Source organism: Schistocerca nitens, chromosome 1 (assembly GCF_023898315.1).
Source record: "Schistocerca nitens isolate TAMUIC-IGC-003100 chromosome 1, iqSchNite1.1, whole genome shotgun sequence".
Taxonomy (NCBI): Eukaryota; Metazoa; Arthropoda; class Insecta; order Orthoptera; family Acrididae; genus Schistocerca; species Schistocerca nitens.
In genome coordinates this window covers 384635991-384655402 of record NC_064614.1, presented here as the reverse complement: position 1 = coordinate 384655402, position 19412 = coordinate 384635991, and the positions used below count along the sequence as shown (strand labels likewise).

Sequence of the window (19412 nt, the reverse complement as noted above, 5' to 3'; positions counted from 1 at the left end):
TATTTTGGATCTCCTAAAGTTAGTAGGTTCAGCAACTTTTGCAATCAGAATAATTGTTAATTTTGAGGATACAGAAATTAGCAAGCTAACATACTTTGCATACTACCACTCTCTGATGTCATATGGAATAATATTTTGGGATAATTCCACACTTAGGCAAAAAGTATTCACTGCTCAAAAGAAAATGATTAGAATAATGTGTGGGGCTCATAGTCACACATCTTGTAGGCATCTGTTTGAAAAGTTAGAAATTCTTACAACAGCCTCACAGTACATTTACTAAGTAATGAAATTTGTTCTCAACAACATGGACCAGTTTAAAAACAACAGTGATATTCATGATTATAATACCAGAAGAAAGAAAGACTTACACTATCCTCTACTTAACTTACCTTTGGCACAGAAAGGGGTAAAATACGCTACTGTAAACGTCTTCGATAAATTACCAGATGAAATAAAATGACTGATAAACAGCAGTAACAGTTTTAAAAATAAATTGGAATCATATCTCCTTGACAACTCCTTCTATACTATAGATGGATTTTTGAATAGGAATAAATAAATCTATAGGTATAATACATCCACTTTGTGCCACTTACGGGCATGAGGAAAGTAAAAAAAAAATTAAGCTTAAAAAAAAACCTTCATTCATGCGTGCATTCTCTTGCGTTTGACACGTTCCACATCATAACGATTACTATGAGATTCATCAATGGAACATGCAACTAACTAACTAACGCCTTCATGAAACCAGTAAACTTCACCCGCAAGTCATGGACAGATGTCACTGAAGGACTACAAGTACTCCACAAGCAGAGGACACGATTCTTGAAACAGTACATCAATCACCTCAGACAAGTATCAGTTATATGTCAAGGCAGTTCCAGACATATCAAAAACTGATTGTTGAAGTGTTGCATGTTGAGGAACACCAGTGACCAGAAGACTGCATTTGATGAGTACAGTTTTGTAAATGGCTTTTGCACCAATTGGAAGACAATGAACATTTTCTGAATAATATGTTATGGACTGACGAATCTAGCTTCACCCATTAAGGTATTTTCAACCTCCACAGCAGCCATTATTGGTCGGAACACAACCTACATGTCACCTATGACAGTGGCTTTCAGGCATGCTCTGGCATAAACCTGTCGGATGGAATCATGGGAGGAGTACTTTCGGGCCCTTACCTACTGCCAGACAAGTTGAATGCATCTCTATATTGTAAGTCTTTTTGCAAGGATTTGCCTGAGGCATTAGAAAATATTCCACTTGCTCCTGAGCAACAGCTACAGTTTCAGCATGATGGTGCACTGCTACAATTTTGAATGAACATGCATAACTACCATCTTTACCTGAGTAAACAACGAACCACCTTTTTTAAGGGGTTCCTTGAGAAAAATTCATTTTTTAACATACTCTGACTAATCAAAATTACAAACTTTTATTGATGTAAGGGATCTGTCCAGAAAGTTAAAATTACACCTAAATTTATGCCATTTACTGTGTATGTTTTGATAATACAAGGAGAAAAAAAAATAAACAAAGAGAAATCGTTTACATTTATTTCTGTCCTCAATGTCTTTTTTTGTTTACTTAGCCTGTTATCTGTGATATGACAATTTTTAATCAACATCGTCATCCTAACAGGACAGCTGTGAAAGTTATATCTCCATTGTCTAAATATTTGTCTGTTTCTTCTGAATGTGTTGCTGTTTCTGAGGTTGTGGTTACTGTGGGACCCAAGAATATAGCTGTTCCCCCCTGCCCCTCCCTCTGAACACATAGTGGATTTCCACTCTGTACTGACATAAGAATATTACAGAGTCTCTTGCTTCAAAACATATTGTCTGCCCACCCTGTCTCATTGGCTGTGTAGGAGCAGAAGCTGATACACCTAGCATTGTTCCCGTCATAACTCACAGTGAGCATCTACAACGTGTCTGTACAAAACATGTGAGACTTAGTGCCTCCTGTAGATGTGTATGTTGTAGTTGAGCATTTGTCCAATTTTGAGGTCAATTCAATTCCGAGTGCAAATACATTCAGGCAAACTGCAGTATGAACATGGTAGATGTTCATAAAAAGCCAAAGTACACAGTGTACTTTCCAATGGTTGGCTGCACAACAGAATTTCTGCCTGTTGAATCCCTTCTCCCTGCCCACACTCTAGTTCCCAACCAAGCTGGGTCACTGCTCCCCCTCCAATTTTCTGTAGTGCTGTGCTTGAGCAACAGTGAAACATGGATGGCAATATGTTCTAAAGTGCAGGTTGGATGTACAAATCGCAACTAATACATAAATGAAAGGTCACATTCACTATTCAGTCCAATTATCAACCTGTTGCTCATCCTGTGATCTAGAACCACCTGTCTGTACTATCTCCACCTCTCCACCACGGGTCATTATTTTGAAATTTATTCTCACAACAACAATTACAGTCAGTTTAATACAATTTATTTGATTTCTTAGATATTTGATTCTAGATTAATTTTCCTTCTCATTTCACGTTAATGTTATCTTCTTTAAAGTTGACTAAATGCTGGTAAAACCATTTTCTCTGGTAGTCTAAAGTGTACACTGACTGAATCTCTCATTTGAACAAACTTGGTAAGTCAATTTTTCATAAACAAATAAAATATTGACTTGAGTAAAGAATCAAGTAATAGTTTTTGAAGGACAAGATTTATTCCAATCTTGTTCAAATGCAATGAAAGTTTGTTAAGTTGATAGAATTTAATGTTATTTCCTCCTGTGTTTCACAAAATAGTCCATTTTTAAGCAGAGCATAATATTGTAATCACTATTTCATAGTTTCTGCACCCTTGCACTAGCACCACAAGTCAAATGTCACATGAGTGTTTGAGCGAGGTTGATACTGTATCAAGTGATTCAGAATACCAGGAAACCTTGAGCCTATTCGAATCCAAGTATTGTTTGATAGGCTTTACCCTTCACGATTGTTCAAAATAAATTTGTATGAAGTGAACAGCCAAAGCTACATCAGTAAATGTAAGACAACTCATACATTACTCCATTAAATAATGTAAAAATACTGACCTCAGCAGCAATAATTTAACATGCGAATATAAGACAACTTCGTATTTTTCTAATGATAAAATGGGAAAAAGATCTCATCTTATAATCACGTAAATGTGGTATTTAACCCTTTGTTGCCTGACGGTACTTAAAAGTACCAGTAAGTTTTGACTTTCATTATTTTCTTGTGGTGCATTTTCGTGATCTGAGAGCCTGTCGGTACATAACAGTAACTCTTCTCTACTGTTTCATAGATGTTATTGTGCAATACATAGCCCTCTCTGGCGGTCAGAGCTTGAAATTGTTTTTCGCGCACTGCTGTGAAAACAGAAGATTGTATGTGCTTGTTTCCATGGCGTTGCCTGAATTTGTGCGCAATTTATTGAAACTTCCGTTGAGTTTTCCATTGTACTTACTTACCTTCTTTGTTTTTTTATAATAGTTTGAAGCATTATGTTACAAGTGAATGAGATAAAGTGGAAAATATAAGGCGGACTTATTAGTACCGTCAGGTTGTGCGAACACTTTATTGTAGCAACAATGCGTCACCTCTCACTAGTTGTTTTGTCCACTTTTTCTCACACAGAAATCCGTAAATACATTTGCCTGTGGAACAATTAGAACAAACAGGAAAGGTTTGCCAGGGAATTTACCTAAAGAAAAATGTCTAAATCAAATCACAGAGAGTCATCTTTAGACCTAACAGTATTTCAATGGGAGGAAAATAAAGTAGTGTATTTTGCGTCAAACTTCCATGGCACTGAACCGAGCGTAGTGACACGAAAACAGAAAGATGGAACTAGTATGACTATACCACATCCAATTATTTTATGTGATTACAATAAAAACATGGGTGGTGTGGATCATGCAGACAGATTACGTTCAACTTATGGTCTTGACAAGCGATCAAAGAAATGGTGGCACCGTCTCTTCTGGGGAGCAATAGAAATTGCTTTTGTCAATGCTTACGTGATTTTCAGTGATCTACATGGGGCACTGCCACTGCTGGAATTCAGGCGTGCTGTGGCACTAGGGCTAATGAATGAACAGCAAGTGCCAAATCTCAAAAAGAGAAACTCTGGTAAAGATGAAATAACTCTCCCAAAGAGAAGGAAGGATAACTTTTCTGTTCCGAAGGATGTACGTCTTGGCAACCGAGGAAACCATTTTGTAATGTTCAGTTGTAAAAGAGGACGATGCGAAATGTGTGCGAAAAATAAAATTCAGTCGAGACCACATTCACAATGTAGTACATGTAAAGTGTATTTGTGCTGTAATGAGAAAAAGAACTGTTTCCTACAATTTCATGAGGTATCATTAAATATGTGATATGTATATACTGTCAAAAATGTATAGCAAAATTACTATGTATTGTGAAGTTGCTCTAGAATAAATTTATGCGAAATTTAAAAAAAAAATCTGAAATATCATATTTCTGTTGATTAATTTTCTAATGTAAAAATATTTAACATTTATGTGGAATAAAGTACAAGTTATAAAAATTGGAGCATTTTTCTGCGCATGTTGTGATTCTGTCCATGGAGTCTGACGGTACTTCTGAGTACCAGGAGAGAAGAAAGTTGTGAAAAATAAAATAAAATTTTACAAAAAATCCTACCGTCATTTGAGGCCACAATAGCATAAATTCTGTAAAGAAAATGTTAAAAAGTAAATTTTTTCTTATGTCAGGAAACAAAGGGTTAAATGAAGCGTTTCCGGGGAAATGGACTGATCATGCAGGTCCAATGTTCTGGCCTTCATATTTCCTGGCCCTTAATCCATTACATTTTTATTTGTGGGCATGCTTAAAGGAACTAGTTTATGGTACTCCACTCACAGAAGCAGACGGCCTAATAGCTACTGTGCATGCTGCTTCAGAAATGGTGGATGCAGATGTGTCACATAGGAAGTGAGATCCAGCAAGTGGTGAAGTGTTTGCAAATACAATGTGGTCACTTTGAACATCACCTCTAAGGTGAACGTTGGCCGTACATGTACATACTGGCTGTGTGAAGATAAGGCTGGATGTCAAACATACAGAATGGAATTATTGTGATAGCATAATGTGCAGTCTACTGTAGCCTATTTTCTGTGTTTTTTGTACTTCAATGGATACAGATGACGTTACTATAACCACTATTACTTTTTTTTGGGTTTATTTGTGTCATGAATGAAGCAAAGTGATAGTTTACATCTGTAAGAAGCTCATGTTATGTCTTGATGTTTGAATAAAGGTAACAATAATGGAAAGAAATACACAAGATACCACACTGTGGTGTTGAGAATTTGATACAATTTGATGCTTTAACTGGAAAAAGTAAAAAAAAAAGAAGAAGTTCATCACGAGCACAATTCAAACACGGAAGAGTTTGGATATCCATTCCACATAGCATTGCTTAACTTCACTGAGTTAATGGGATAGCTCTGGCATAGCACAATACCTGTTCTTGGGCAAGCTGCACACTGTTACAGCATTATCAGTCTTATTTCTGAAACTGAATTTCTATTAAACCTATCGATGGGACTTGGTTTTTCTAGATACACTTTTGTCTCGAATTGGGATGAAGAATCACATGCCAACTGCAAACTGCGGAATTTCTTCTTCATCCTGCATATACACTGACGGGCCAAAACATTATGACCACTTGCTTCTTCGCATGTCGGCGTCCTTGGTATGTTTCTGAAGGTATGTGATACCAGATTATTATGCAAACGCCACACAATTTCTATAAATTACAGACCAGCTGTTTTTGGGTACAGATCTGGTTCCCGATATCTTCCAGATGTTTTCCATCCAATTCAGATCAGACAAATTTGGTGACTAAGCAATTAATATGAGTTTATTATCATACTCCTCAAATCACTTTGCACAACTCTGGCCTTGACAGTTATCCCATTGGAAGATGCCGTCACCTTCAGAAAAGTCATCAAGAAAGAAGGGATACAAGTGGTTCTCAATAACATTCATGTATTGAACAGCTGTCATGGTTCTTTCAATCACTACCACTGACCCAAGGTGAATGTGTCCCATGGCACAATAACTCTCACACTGAGCTGTATGCATGGTGCAGTGCATGTTTTGAGCAGCCGTTTTCTGAACAACATATCCGAACATGATCGTCGACCTGGTGTAACAAAAAAAAGTGATTTATCTGACCATGTGGCATGTTTCCACTGATTCCTCACCCAGTCTCAATGATCCAGTGCCCACTGCAGCCGTAACCAGCAGTGCCAATGGGTCAACATTAGAATACATGGGTGTTGTCTGTTACAGAGCCCCCTGTTCAATATATATGTATGTTGTCTTCTATGGAGCCCCTTTCTTCAATAATTGTCTCAGGAATGAAGACTGGAAATAAGTAAGATCATCTCCAATGACTTCAATGAATGTTCATCAAAAGGTCTATTCATGTGTATTTTAAGTGGTTTTGTTTCACATTCACAAAAAAAAGATTGTATGATTTCTCAATCAATCATCACAACTGAATGAACAGGACATTTTAGTTCTCTTAGGCTGTTATTTACTTATTTTCACTTCTGCTTTTGGCCTCTGAAGTCACTGTCTAGTGAATATTTGTACAGACAGAAATACTTACGTTACCAATATGAAATAAGAGTACAATGATATGAAGGTAAATTAGGATAAGCAATAGTTACCTTTAAATTTGCGTAATGTCTAAACTGATAGCATCTTCACAACCTTTGTCTCAGTTCATATTGGTTTACAAACTGGTCTACGTATCCTGGCATTTATTTTGTACATATAAGGCAGGAAATATACACATACTTAATTTTGAACAAAGAATAAAATGTTGATGGAAGAAAGTTTGGGTGCCTAATAACCGCAGTGCATAAGAACGTATAAGTACATAGAAGAACTAATAAAATAAGATAAAATTATTAAAATGTGTTACAAAATGGGGAGTTCAAAAATTTCAGTTTCATTTAATATGTAGGTAATATGTATAATTTTATCCGTCAGTGCAGAAATTACTTACAGCTCATCTCATCTGTTAGCGAGGGGATTACAAATGGAATCATCATTTTTCTCTTGATTAGCTGTAAGCAAAATTCTAGTAAAGCTATAGACATATCTTGTGTTTTTCATTTCTGTTTGTTTGTCTATAATTTGATCTGGCTGATTTTTAAAATGACTAAAAATTTTGGACTTTACCAAAATATCCATTTTCTTTCCTTTCTTTGTCTGCTGGGGAATTTTCAATTCTACGCTTCATTTGAGGTTCAACTAGGTCTCTTGCTAGAGTCTTCATGAAGCTCAATCTCGACGTTATCTCTGCCATTGGATAAGCTTGATGTACCACATAACAATTTACACCGCAAGCAACAACCACTAATGTGCCATCTTCCTGTCTGGCGACTTGACGTGTTGTTGTTGTGGTCTTCAGTCCTGAGACTGGTTTGATGCAGCTCTCCATGCTACTCTATCCTGTGCAAGCTGCTTCATCTCCCAGTACCTACTGCAACCTACATCCTTCTGAATCTGCTTAGTGTATTCATCTCTTGGTCTCCCTCTACGATTTTTACCCTCCACGCTGCCCTCCAATGCTAAATTTGTGATCCCTTGATGCCTCAAAACATTTCCTACCAACCGATCCCTTCTTCTAGTCAAGTTGTGCCACAAACTTCTCTTCTCCCCAATCCTATTCAATACCTCCCCATTAGTTACATGATCTACCCACCTTATCTTCAGCATTCTTCTGTAGCCCCACATTTCGAAAGCTTGTCTTGTCCAAACTAGTTATCGTCCATGTTTCACTTCCATACATGGCTACACTCCATACAAATACTTCCAGAAACGCCTTTTTCACACTTAAATCTATACTCGACGTTAACAAATTTCTCTTCTTCAGAAACGCTTTCCTTGCCACTGCCAGTCAACATTTTATATCCTCTCTACTTCGACCATCATCAGTTATTTTACTCCCCAAATAGCAAAACTCCTTTACTACTTTAAGTGTCTCATTTCCTAATCTAATACCCTCAACATCACCCGACTTAATTAGACTACATTCCATTATCCTCGTTTTGCTTTTGTTGATGTTCGTCTTATATCCTCCTTTCAAGACACTGTCCATTCCGTTCAACTGCTCTTCCAAGTCCTTTGCTGTCTCTGACAGAATTACAATGTCATCGGCGAATCTCAAAGTTTTTACTTCTTCTCCATGAATTTTAATACCTACTCCGAATTTTTCTTTTGTTTCCTTTACTGCTTGCTCAATATACAGATTGAATAACATCGGGGAGAGGCTACAACCCTGTCTCACTCCTTTCCCAACCACTGCTTCCCTTTCATGCCCCTCGACTCTTATAACTGCCATCTGGTTTCTGTACAAATTGTAAATAGCCTTTTGCTCCCTGTATTTTACCCCTGCCACCATCAGAATTTGAAAGAGAGTATTCCAGTTAACATTGTCAAAAGCTTTCTCTAAGTCTACAAATGCTAGAAACGTAGGTTTGCCTTTTCTTAATCTTTCTTCTAAGATAAGTCATAAGGTCATTATTGCCTCACGTGTTCCAACATTTCTACGGAATCCAAACTGATCTTCCCCGAGATCGGCTTCTACCAGTTTTTCCATTCGTCTGTAAAGAATTCGCGTTAGTATTTTGCAGCTGTGACTTATTAAACTGATAGTTGGGTAATTTTCACATCTGTCAACACCTGCTTTCTTTGGGATTGGAATTATTATATTCTTCTTGAAGTCTGAGGGTATTTCGCCTGTCTCATACATCGTGCTCACCAGATGGTAGAGTTTTGTCATGACTGGCTCTCCCAAGGCCATCAGTAGTTCTAATGGAATGTTGTCTACTCCCGGGGCCTTGTTTCGACTCAGGTCTTTCAGTGCTCTGTCAAACTCTTCACGCAGTATCTTATCTCCCATTTCGTCTTCATCTACATCCTCTTCCATTTCCATAATATTGTCCTCAAGTACATCGCCCTTGTATAAACCCTCTGTACACTCCTTCCACCTTTCTGCCTTCCCTTCTTTGCTTAGAACTGGGTTGCCATCTGAGCTCTTGATATTCATACAAGTGGTTCTCTTCTCTCCAAAGGTCTCTTTAATTTTCCTGTAGGCAGTATCTATCTTACGCCTAGTGAGACAAGCCTCTACATCCTTACATTTGTCCTCTAGCCATCCCTGCTTAGCCATTTTGCACTTCCTGTCGATCTCATTTTTGAGACGTTTGTATTCCTTTTTGCCTGCTTCATTTACTGCATTTTTATATTTTCTCCTTTCATCAATTAAATTCAATATTTCTTCCGTTACCCAAGGATTTCTATTAGCCCTCGTCTTTTTACCTACTTGATCGTCTGCTGCCTTCACTACTTCATCCCTCAGAGCTACTCATTCTTCTTCTACTGTATTTCTTTCCCCCATTCCTGTCAATTGTTCCCTTATGCTCTCCCTGAAACTCTCTACAAACTCTGGTTCTTTCAGTTTATCCAGGTCCCATCTCCTTAAATTCCCACCTTTTTGCAGTTTCTTCAGTTTCAATCTGCAGTTCATAACCAATAGATTGTGGTCAGAATCCACATCTGCCCCTGGAAATGTCTTACAATTTAAAACCTGGTTCCTAAATCTCTGTCTTACCATTATATAATCTATCTGATACCTTTTAGTATCTCCAGGATTCTTCCAGGTATACAACCTTCTTTTATGATTCTTGAACCAAGTGTTAGCTATGATTAAGTTATGCTCTGTGCAAAATTCTACAAGGCGGCTTCCTCTTTCATTCCTTCCCCCCAATCCATATTCACCTACTATGTTTCCTTCTCTACCTTTTCCTACTGATGAATTCCAGTCACCAATGCCTATTAAATTTTCGTCTCCCTTCACTACCTGAATAATTTCTTTTATCTCGTCATACATTTCATCTATTTCTTCATCATCTGCAGAGCTAGTTGGCATATAAACTTGTACTACTGTAGTAGGCATGGGCTTTGTGTCTATCTTGGCCACAATAATGCGTTTACTATGCTGTTTGTAGTAGCTAACCCACATTCCTATTTTCCTATTCATTATTAAACCTACTCCTGCATTACCCCTATTTGATTTTGTATTTATAACCCTGTATTCACCTGACCAAAAGTCTTGTTCCTCCTGCCACCGAACTTCACTAATTCCCACTATATCTAACTTTAACCTATCCATTTCCCTTTTTAAATTTTCTAACCTACCTGCCCGATTATGGGATCTGACATTCCACGCTCCGATCCATAGAACGCCAGTTTTCTTTCTCCTGATAACGACGTCCTCCTGAGTAGTCCCCGCCCGGAGATCCGAATGGGGGACTATTTTACCTCCGGAATATTTTACCCAAGAGGACGCCATCATCATTTAATCATACAGTAAAGCTGCATGTCCTTGGGAAAAATTACGGCTGTAGTTTCCCCTTGTTTTCAGCCGTTCGCAGTACCAGCACACTTGACGTGTAAGCTGCACATATTTGGTCGAGACAGTCCACACCATCTTTTGTTGTGTTATAAAACAGGTTGATCTCAGGTTTTCCTGATTCAGGACCATTGTTTACTGAATGGGGCATAGAAGAGATCAGTATTGCAGCTTTTGACTTCTTGGGCACGAAGGAAACCAGAGTCATGTCTTCTGTAAAACCGTAAACTTTCAGGCCATACTTTGCCGGTTTTTTTGGCTTGTACATTCTAAACCCACACCTTCCACGAAAAGGAACAAGCATTTCATTGACACACACTGTTGCATCTACAGAGTAGCAAAAATGCAAAAAGATTTGTGAAATTGCTGCTGATTTGTCTATTTTCTTTCTTTCCACCGATCATCTGGCTTGTCAAATCGTAATGCAGACAATAAAAACAGAAATCTTTCTTTGCTAACAGAGCATCTGAAAACATCTCTGCCTCTTCCATCAGTTGCAAACAAGCTGTAAACAGACTCGTTCCCCGACTTGAAAATGGCTGAATACACTAATAGACCAATTAGAGCCTTCAATTCAATGACATCAATATCTTGTAGATAGGATAAGCGATCGTTAGCATACTGTGCTGTAAGCTTAGATATTTCCAGATTTGTTCAAATGGTTCACATGGCACTGAGCACTATGGGACTTAACTTCTAAGGTCATCAGTCCCCTATAACTTAGAACTACTTAAACCTAACTAACCTAAGGACATCACACACATCCATGCCCGAGGCAGGATTCGAACCTGCGACCGTAGCGGTCGCGCGGTTCCAGACTGTAGCGCCTTTAACCGCTTGGCCACCACGGCCGGCTTCAGATTTGTCCATCGAATGATTTCGTCTAGAATGTCTGGTGTAAAGAACAGTTTCCATACCTCCAAAACAGCACGTTTTCCTCCAAGACTTTTCGCCATCTGTCGCAGTCCAGGAAGCTGCAAGACGATGTTGTGTTGCCTTGTTCTTACGTTAGCTGGTGGCTGATTTTTTCTCCATCAAAAAAATCTATTCTTACCGAAGAAGTAAGCTCCATCTTCATCAGCTGTCACATCATCATCACTTTCAGTTACCTGCTCTGAATTAGTGTTGTGATCACTAAATATCTCAAAATCAGGGTCATCATCGCTGTCATCAAAGTCTTCATCCGAAGATTCAACGGGGAGATCCTGAACATCCACATCTGCCTCACATAACACACGTTGCATAGAAGGCCCAGGTTTCCCCGCCTTGGAGAAACAGTAGCATGCAACAAAAACACGGCACACAAACACTACGATACGTCTGTGAGACCTCTCAAGGCTAATAATTACGGAACAAAGAGCAACAACAATGCTGGCACCTGTAACTTGACAGCCAATAGGAAGGTAAACAGAAGAGTCCATTTGGCTTTGCAGGGGTGTGAGAAATATATCGACACAAAAATTTGCATCGGTGTGAGAGACGGTCTACAGTAGTTAAGAGTTAAAGATTCCTGATTTATATAACGGTTCTGTACTGTGGGTGGCATGTCTTATCACGTTTTTAATATTGTTTTCTGGGTGAAACCAATTTTTTTTTTAATTCTGGCTACTTTGTTTCGAATATTACTGTAATAGGGGCAACTGCAAAATTATTATTTTGTTTAGTCATTCCTCTTCCCGGAGTAAGATCTTCAGTGGCTGACTTCTGTGCAACTTCTAGTTTTTGCTCATACATTTCTTTAATCATTTTTGGAGAAAAATCATTTGCTTTGGCAAGGTTTCGAAGGATTATTATTTTTTCATTAGTTTTACCTTCATCCAGCTGAAAACTTATCATTCTCCATAACATTGTTTAGAAGTATGCTTTTTTTGTGAATTGCTGTAATGCATGATCTGTTACCAATTAATGCGTGTGTAGTTGTTGATTTTCAACAAATTCTGAATTTGTGCATTGAATATTTTTTCTTTATTGTCATATCTAAAAAGTTAATACAGTTATTTACTTCTACATCATTGGTGAATTTGATCATATCGAGCATACTATTTAATTGTATATACATGTCAGCAATTCCATATTCTACACCATTCAACAGAACAAATGTGTCACTGACATAGTGTTTATAGTTAATAACATTTTCAGCTCTCTGTTTAAATGTCGCAGAAAATTTTCAAACTCCAAATTCAATAACACCTTTTAATAATTTTATGTTATTTTATTTTATTAGTTCCCCTTCCTCGCTATACAATGAGATTATTAGACACCCGCAACTTTATTCTTTTGTCAAAATTATACCTGTGCATATTCCCCACCCTATATGCACAAACTGTCAAAGCACCTAGTAATAGTTTGTAAACCAATACATATTGAGACACAGATAGTGAAAATTCTACTAATTTAAACATTTGGTAAATTTAAAGGTAACTGTATTTTCCACTAATCTACCTTCACACCACTATGTTCTTATTTCATACCAGTAATGTAAGTATGCTTTTCTGTACAGATACTAGGCCATGGCTTCATAAGCCGAAACTGATACTGAAAATAAATAACAGCCTACGTCAAAAAAAAAGTACCATATTCAATAAATATCTGACTGTGGTACTCTCCACCAAGAAGAATTATCACAATCTCCATGAGAAACATAGGCCCAATTCACTTGCATCTAGTTCATGGGAAAAAAATTATATTTCCATATATTCTTACCTTTCACATCCAGTCTCACTGGTTGGTCAGTTAATAATTCAAATACCTCTTCATTATATATTTCCACAAAGGAAACAGATATGGTCAGCGTATCATCAGAGATGATACAGCTTTCAAATAATCTTTCAGCTGTTCTTGATATAAGACCAGAGTTTAAAGTGTCACCAAAGGCCTGTAAAAATTGTAAAACTAGATTTAATTTGTTATATGGGACACAGTATGAAAATTCACAAAATTAGCTTTACTTAATGCATTGTACAAAGTTAAGAGTGAGTATAGGCTTCTGTGGCTGTTGTAATCGGTCAGCAAAAATACACCACGCTGATGGTGAAATGGTGGTATAGAGAACAAAATCGTGACATAGCCACAAACACAGAAAAGTTTTACTGAACACACATACTTACACTAATGATTGGGAATTGACAAAGCTGAAATGTAGCAAGCAATAACTTTTCACCTATTCAGTACACCTCTTAATTAGCAGTAATTGATTTTATTTCTTGTTTTTGACATGTTCCGTATTTGCCCATACATATTTGGTTTTCATGAATGTTTTTGGGTTGTTTGGAGATTATTTACTTGCAAAAATACAAAGCTTTCTTCCAATCCCTGACAATGTAAGTAGTCTACACATTACGAAATAGTAATGATGCAGACAAAATACATGACTTAAAACACATTTAGTAATGGAAATTTGAAAATGCCAGGGCATAATAGTTCACCTTTATGTCAGTTCACTTTGTTCAACCCCTTTCTCCCACTCCCGCAGCGAACAGATTCCATCCTGCAAATGTGAAACCTTCTGCATTACCTCCTCCTCCTCCTCCTCCTCACCAATTTGTTTTTTATTTCTGATGTGGAGTGGTAAACCCACGTCACATGGACAGTAACAAATCAGCATACAAAACCAGTAAACTTTCCAATTGTTACTGAGAAATAAATTTCACATTTGCTTTTGACATAACATTCATTCTGTGCAAAAGTTTCTTGTGTGCCCTATGAATTCTGCAGCTCATTTCTTTACAGCTGAAACTTATGGAGCAAGTTTCTCACAAACTCTCATTAACTTTGTTTTGGATGGTTTATCCCCAGCAAAATTCATTTCCAACAATCCATTTAAACAAAACACATACAATGCGGTCTAACGTTCTGACGATTTAAAGTGTAAATGTGGGTTATACTGATTTATTTCCCCAAACTGCATTCCACTTCTTTACAAGGTGGCTTACTTGGAATTCTGCAGCCCCTCTTCTTTACGGGATAGTCTTCTCCGTCAAATAGTGTTAGGTACAGGAACATTTAAGCCTCTTTCTACTGATAAAATGAGTAGACATACAAACTTTCCTTTAGGTCAGTTAACAATGTGTCTGACTTTCAAGCACAATGTAATTCACACTTTCAACATACATATGTAACTTTCTGTAAGTACCTCGTACCGTCAAACATTAGAAACAAAATGAGTTACAGTTAGAAGAAAGTTGGGTTGGCTACCATGACATTCTTAAAATGAATCTGAAAATACGTCTTGCCTGTACCAAGACTGAGTCAAGAGTCTATAAGAGTACTTCCTCAGCTGTTCTTGTTTCACATAACAATAGTCAGTGACACAATAAGCACAGAGCGGCATAATAACTCCATGGTTCTTCCTTACACACGCACTAACACATCTATGGATTTCCAGACAGGTACTTGTTGGTGCCGTTCGACCGCTGCATCTACTTTCTTCCCATGACTGATTTTAAACCTGAACACACAGACATTTGACGCACAATAGGTAGGATTTTACCGTCCAACCAGACATGTGACACGCAGTAGGTAGGATTTTACCATCCCACACTCACATATAGAATATCGTGTGTTCGAGACAGTAGAAGGCTGAGTGGTTCTAGAATTTATACAGAAATTCTCAAATCACTACATATCACCCCCCCCCCCCTTAGATTAAACACACAATATTTCATACGTAATCATTATGCAAGTAATACCACCCATAATAGCATTTCATATTTTAACAGCATACATCATAAGTTTGTATACAAATCTCTTCTTTCAGTAACAATTCTTTGTTCTTTCTTGAACAATTTTTCGTTTATGGTTTCTTGATTCTTTCCTTATTTTACCTCGATATCAAGACACGAGTATACACTCAAGGTTTTAGTCAGCTTTACTAATATTTAGGAATTGTGAGGACTGTTTTTCTTTTCTTTATTTCCTTTTTTCAATCGTAAACTCCAAGTGTTTATGACACATGAGTAATCTATTTTCTATTCTTATCTTTTTGTACTACCTTTTTCCTAATATGTACTATTTTCATTAGCTGTAGCTTGGAGGAACTCTGGGCGAAAGTGTCCTTTTGACACTCATTTATTTCCACGAAACATAATAATGCTAGTCTTTGATGGAATTTACACTTTCCACAATAATTCCTATAAAATTTGTGTCTTTTGTCACGATACTGTCCCCTTTTCCTAGGATCAGCACCTATTCCTTGCTTGTGGGTTGACCTTAGGAGTAAACTTCCTCCTTCTTTCCTCAGATCGTCCTACCTCTAGGTAGGTACGTCTGCCCTTTATACTTCTTTGCTTATTTATCTATTACTCATTACTAATTTATAGTTGTTCATTATGTATGTGTACCTCTTCTTATGTATATTTGGTGTAGAACTGTCATATTCCCCATATATGTGAGCATAATTCCTTATGTACACACCTCTCTCCCCCAAAACACCTGGCAGTTATCACATCGTGACAGGCTTTGTCTTATATAATTTAATGTTTGTGTAGAAGTGTATACGTACACAATCAACAAGTGACAGAAGAATGTACAAGCAAAGTGAACAAACTGATATACTGCTACAGAGGAATCCAGACCTACCCCTTTGTGAGGATGACTCATTATTATTTGTACATATAAATATCAGGTCATTAAGAAACAAAACTGATGACCTGAGTTTTTTGTTAGGAGTGAACAAGAATATTACATTATATATCAATGAACACTGGTTAAGTGAAGACCAACTGTAGTTATATGTACCCCCAGGCTTTGATTTAGTAACAGGTTATTGTAGACCAACACACAACTATGGGGGAGCCTCTATATGTGTTAGTAGTGGTATAGACTTGGATTACAGCGCCCTTAGTGTTAATGATTACTGTATAGTAAATGTACTGGCAATAGCAGCAATGTTACTGCCCATGTTAAAACTCATAATTGTGTCTGTATACCGCACACCTGATAATGATGTTGAAGTATTTGCACAGGCCTTACAGAAACTGATACTACACCTCGATGTTGTTGTTGTTGTTCTGGTCTTCAGTACTGAGACTGGTTTGATGCAGCTCTCCATGCTACTCTATCCTGTGCAAGCTTCTTCATCTCCCAGTACCTACTGCAACCTACATCCTTCTGAATCTGCTTACAGTATCCGTCTCTTGGTCTCCCTCTACGATTTTTACCCTCCACACTGCCCTCCAATACTAAACTGGTGATCCCTTGATGCCTCAGAACATGTCCTACCAACCGATCCCTTCTTCTAGTCAAGTTGTGCCACAAACTTCTCTTCTCACCAATCCTATTCAACACCTCCTCATTAGTTATGTGATCTACCCATCTAATCTTCAGCATTCTTCTGTAGCACCACATTTCGAAAGATTCTATTCTCTTCTTGTCCAAAATATTTATCGTCCATGTTTCACTTCCATACATGGCTACACTCCATACAAATACTTTCAGAAACGACTTCCTGCCACTTAAATCTATACTCGATGTTAACAAATTTCTCTTCTTCAGAAACACTTTCCTTGCCATTGCCAGTCTACATTTTATATCCTCTCTATTTCGACCATCATCAGTTATTTTGCTCCCCAAATAGCAAAGCTGCTTTACTACTTTAAGTTTCTCATTTCCTAATCTAATTCCCTCAGCAGCACCTGACTTAATTCGACTACATTCCATTATCCTCATTTTGCTTTTGTTGATGTTCATCTTATATCTTCCTTTCAAGACACTGTCCATTCTGTTCAACTGCTCTTCCAAGTCCTTTGCTGTCTCTGACAGAATTACAATGTCATCAGCGAACCTCAAAGTTTTTATTTCTTTTCCATGGATTTTAATACCTACTCCGAATTTTTCTTTTGTTTCCTTCACTGCTTGCTCAATATAGAGATTGAACAACATCGGGGAGAGGTTACAACCCTGTCTCACTCCCTTCTCAACCACTGCTTCCCTTTGATGTCCCTCAAATCTTGTAACTGCCATCTGGTTTCTGTACAAATTGTAAATAGCCTTTCGCTCCCTGTATTTTACCCCTGCCACATTCAGAATTTGAAAGAGAGTATTCCAGTCAGCATTGTCAAAAGCTTTCTCTAAGTCTACAAATACTAGAAACGTAGGTTTGCCTTTCCTTAATCTAGCTTCTAAGATAAGTCATAGGGTCAGTATTGCCTCACGTGTTCCAACATTTCTACGGAATGCAAACTGATCTTCCCCGAGGTCGGCTTCTACTAGTTTTTCCATTCGTCTGTAAAGAATTCGCGTTAGTATTTTGCAGCTGTGACTTATTAAACTGATAGTTTGGTAATTTTCACATCTGTCAACACTTGCTTTCTTTGGGATTGGAATTACGCCTGTCTCATACATCTTGCTCATCAGATGGTAGAGTTTTGTCAGGACTGGCTCTCCCAAGGCCGTCAGTAGTTCTAATGGAATGTTGTCTACTCCCGGGGCTTTGTTTCGACTCAGGTCACCTCGATAAGTAGCTTAAATATAGTATTTTAATTTTTGGTGACATAAATATTGATATAAGGCAGAACACACCTAAACAACTTAATCTTCCGAATACGCTAAGATCACATGATCTGCACTGCATTAATGAAAACCCAACAAGACAGTCTGCCTGCCTTGATAATGTAATCCCAAATGTTGAGACAAATCGGTATGAACTAGGGCTATTCAATACTAATTTTTTATCAGACCATAAAGGTATTTGGTTAAAATTGATAACAGAAGAGCCAGCATCTGTCTCCAATAAAATTAAGTACATTAGGCTTTTGAATGAAGAGAACATTGATAACTACAGAACACAAATAAAGATGACAAATTGGAATTACATTCTGCTGAAAAGTAATCATATTGAAAAAGCGTTTACATTATTCATTAGTGCATTGTCAGATACATTTAAAACTTGCTGCCCTAAAGTAATGAGAAAAAATAAGGGAACTATGAGGAAACATGGTCTCACATCAGTACATAACTGGTTCACACCTGACCTACAAAGGCTCAGAACTCTGTTAATGATTTCCTATGACAAATCAAAAAATAGTGAAGCCGAAAAAGCAAACTACATAAGTTTGAGGAACAAATACAAGGCAGAAATTAGGTTAAGCAAAGTGCATGGCAAATGATGATTATATTAATAAGTCCCAAAATAAATGCAAAGCAGCCTGGACTGTTATCAAGACTCATCTGGGTAGAAATAAAGATGTTAACAAAAATAATTCATGTGATGCTTGTATCACACCAGATGATTTCAACATCTTCTTCATTAATGCTGCCAGTATGAATAACAGTGCTGCAAATGAACATATCCGTAAATGTGACAACAACCATATATCAAATAATAGAAATTCATTTCTACAAAATTTTGAGGATATGATTCCTGTGTTTAAATGTTTAGCAAAATTAAGTTACTCAAAATCAGAAGACATTTATAGCCTCTCTAATTTTGTAATAAAAAAAATAGCAGATGTAATAGCCACATCCACTCTGTTCTCTTATGAACCGGATGTTTGTCAGTGGCTGTTTCCCTTCATCCTTAAAAATGGCAGTCCTTACTCCACTGCACAAGAAAGGTGACAAGTCTTGTGCTAATAACTACCATCCAATCTCCCTTGTATCCATCATATCAAAAGTAGTGGAATATTGCATACAGCTCCAAATCAGTCAACATTTGTCTGTGAATAATATTCTTAGTGACTCTCAGTATGGCTTCAGGTCCGGCCTGTCAACAGCAAAAGCAGTTGAAGATGTTGCTTCATATATATTGTCATCATTCAAATCAGGATTATCAGTTAATGCCGCTCTTGTGGACCTCAGCAAGGCATTTGACTCTGTCAGTCACAGGATACTACTAGAAAAACTGCACTGCTATGGTATTAAAGGCTCAGAACTATCTCTGATCAGATCCTATCTGAGCAACAGAAAACAAATTGTGCACTTTAATAATATGAGGTCAAATGCCTTGGATATCATGCAGGGTGA

The 19412-nt window shown here is 37.5% G+C and overlaps 1 protein-coding gene across 7 annotated transcripts in view; it reads right to left on the bottom strand.

Moving 5' to 3' along the window:
• The window catches only part of LOC126249129 (kinesin-like protein KIF22), a 317400-nt gene that overhangs the window by 219208 nt on the left and 78780 nt on the right, over positions 1-19412 (bottom strand). For all 7 annotated transcript variants that reach the window (XM_049950791.1, XM_049950819.1, XM_049950826.1 and 4 more), the window contains one exon: positions 13155-13326. In XM_049950791.1, coding sequence (XP_049806748.1) covers positions 13155-13326 — 172 coding nt within the window. The remainder of the gene's footprint in view (positions 1-13154; positions 13327-19412) is intronic.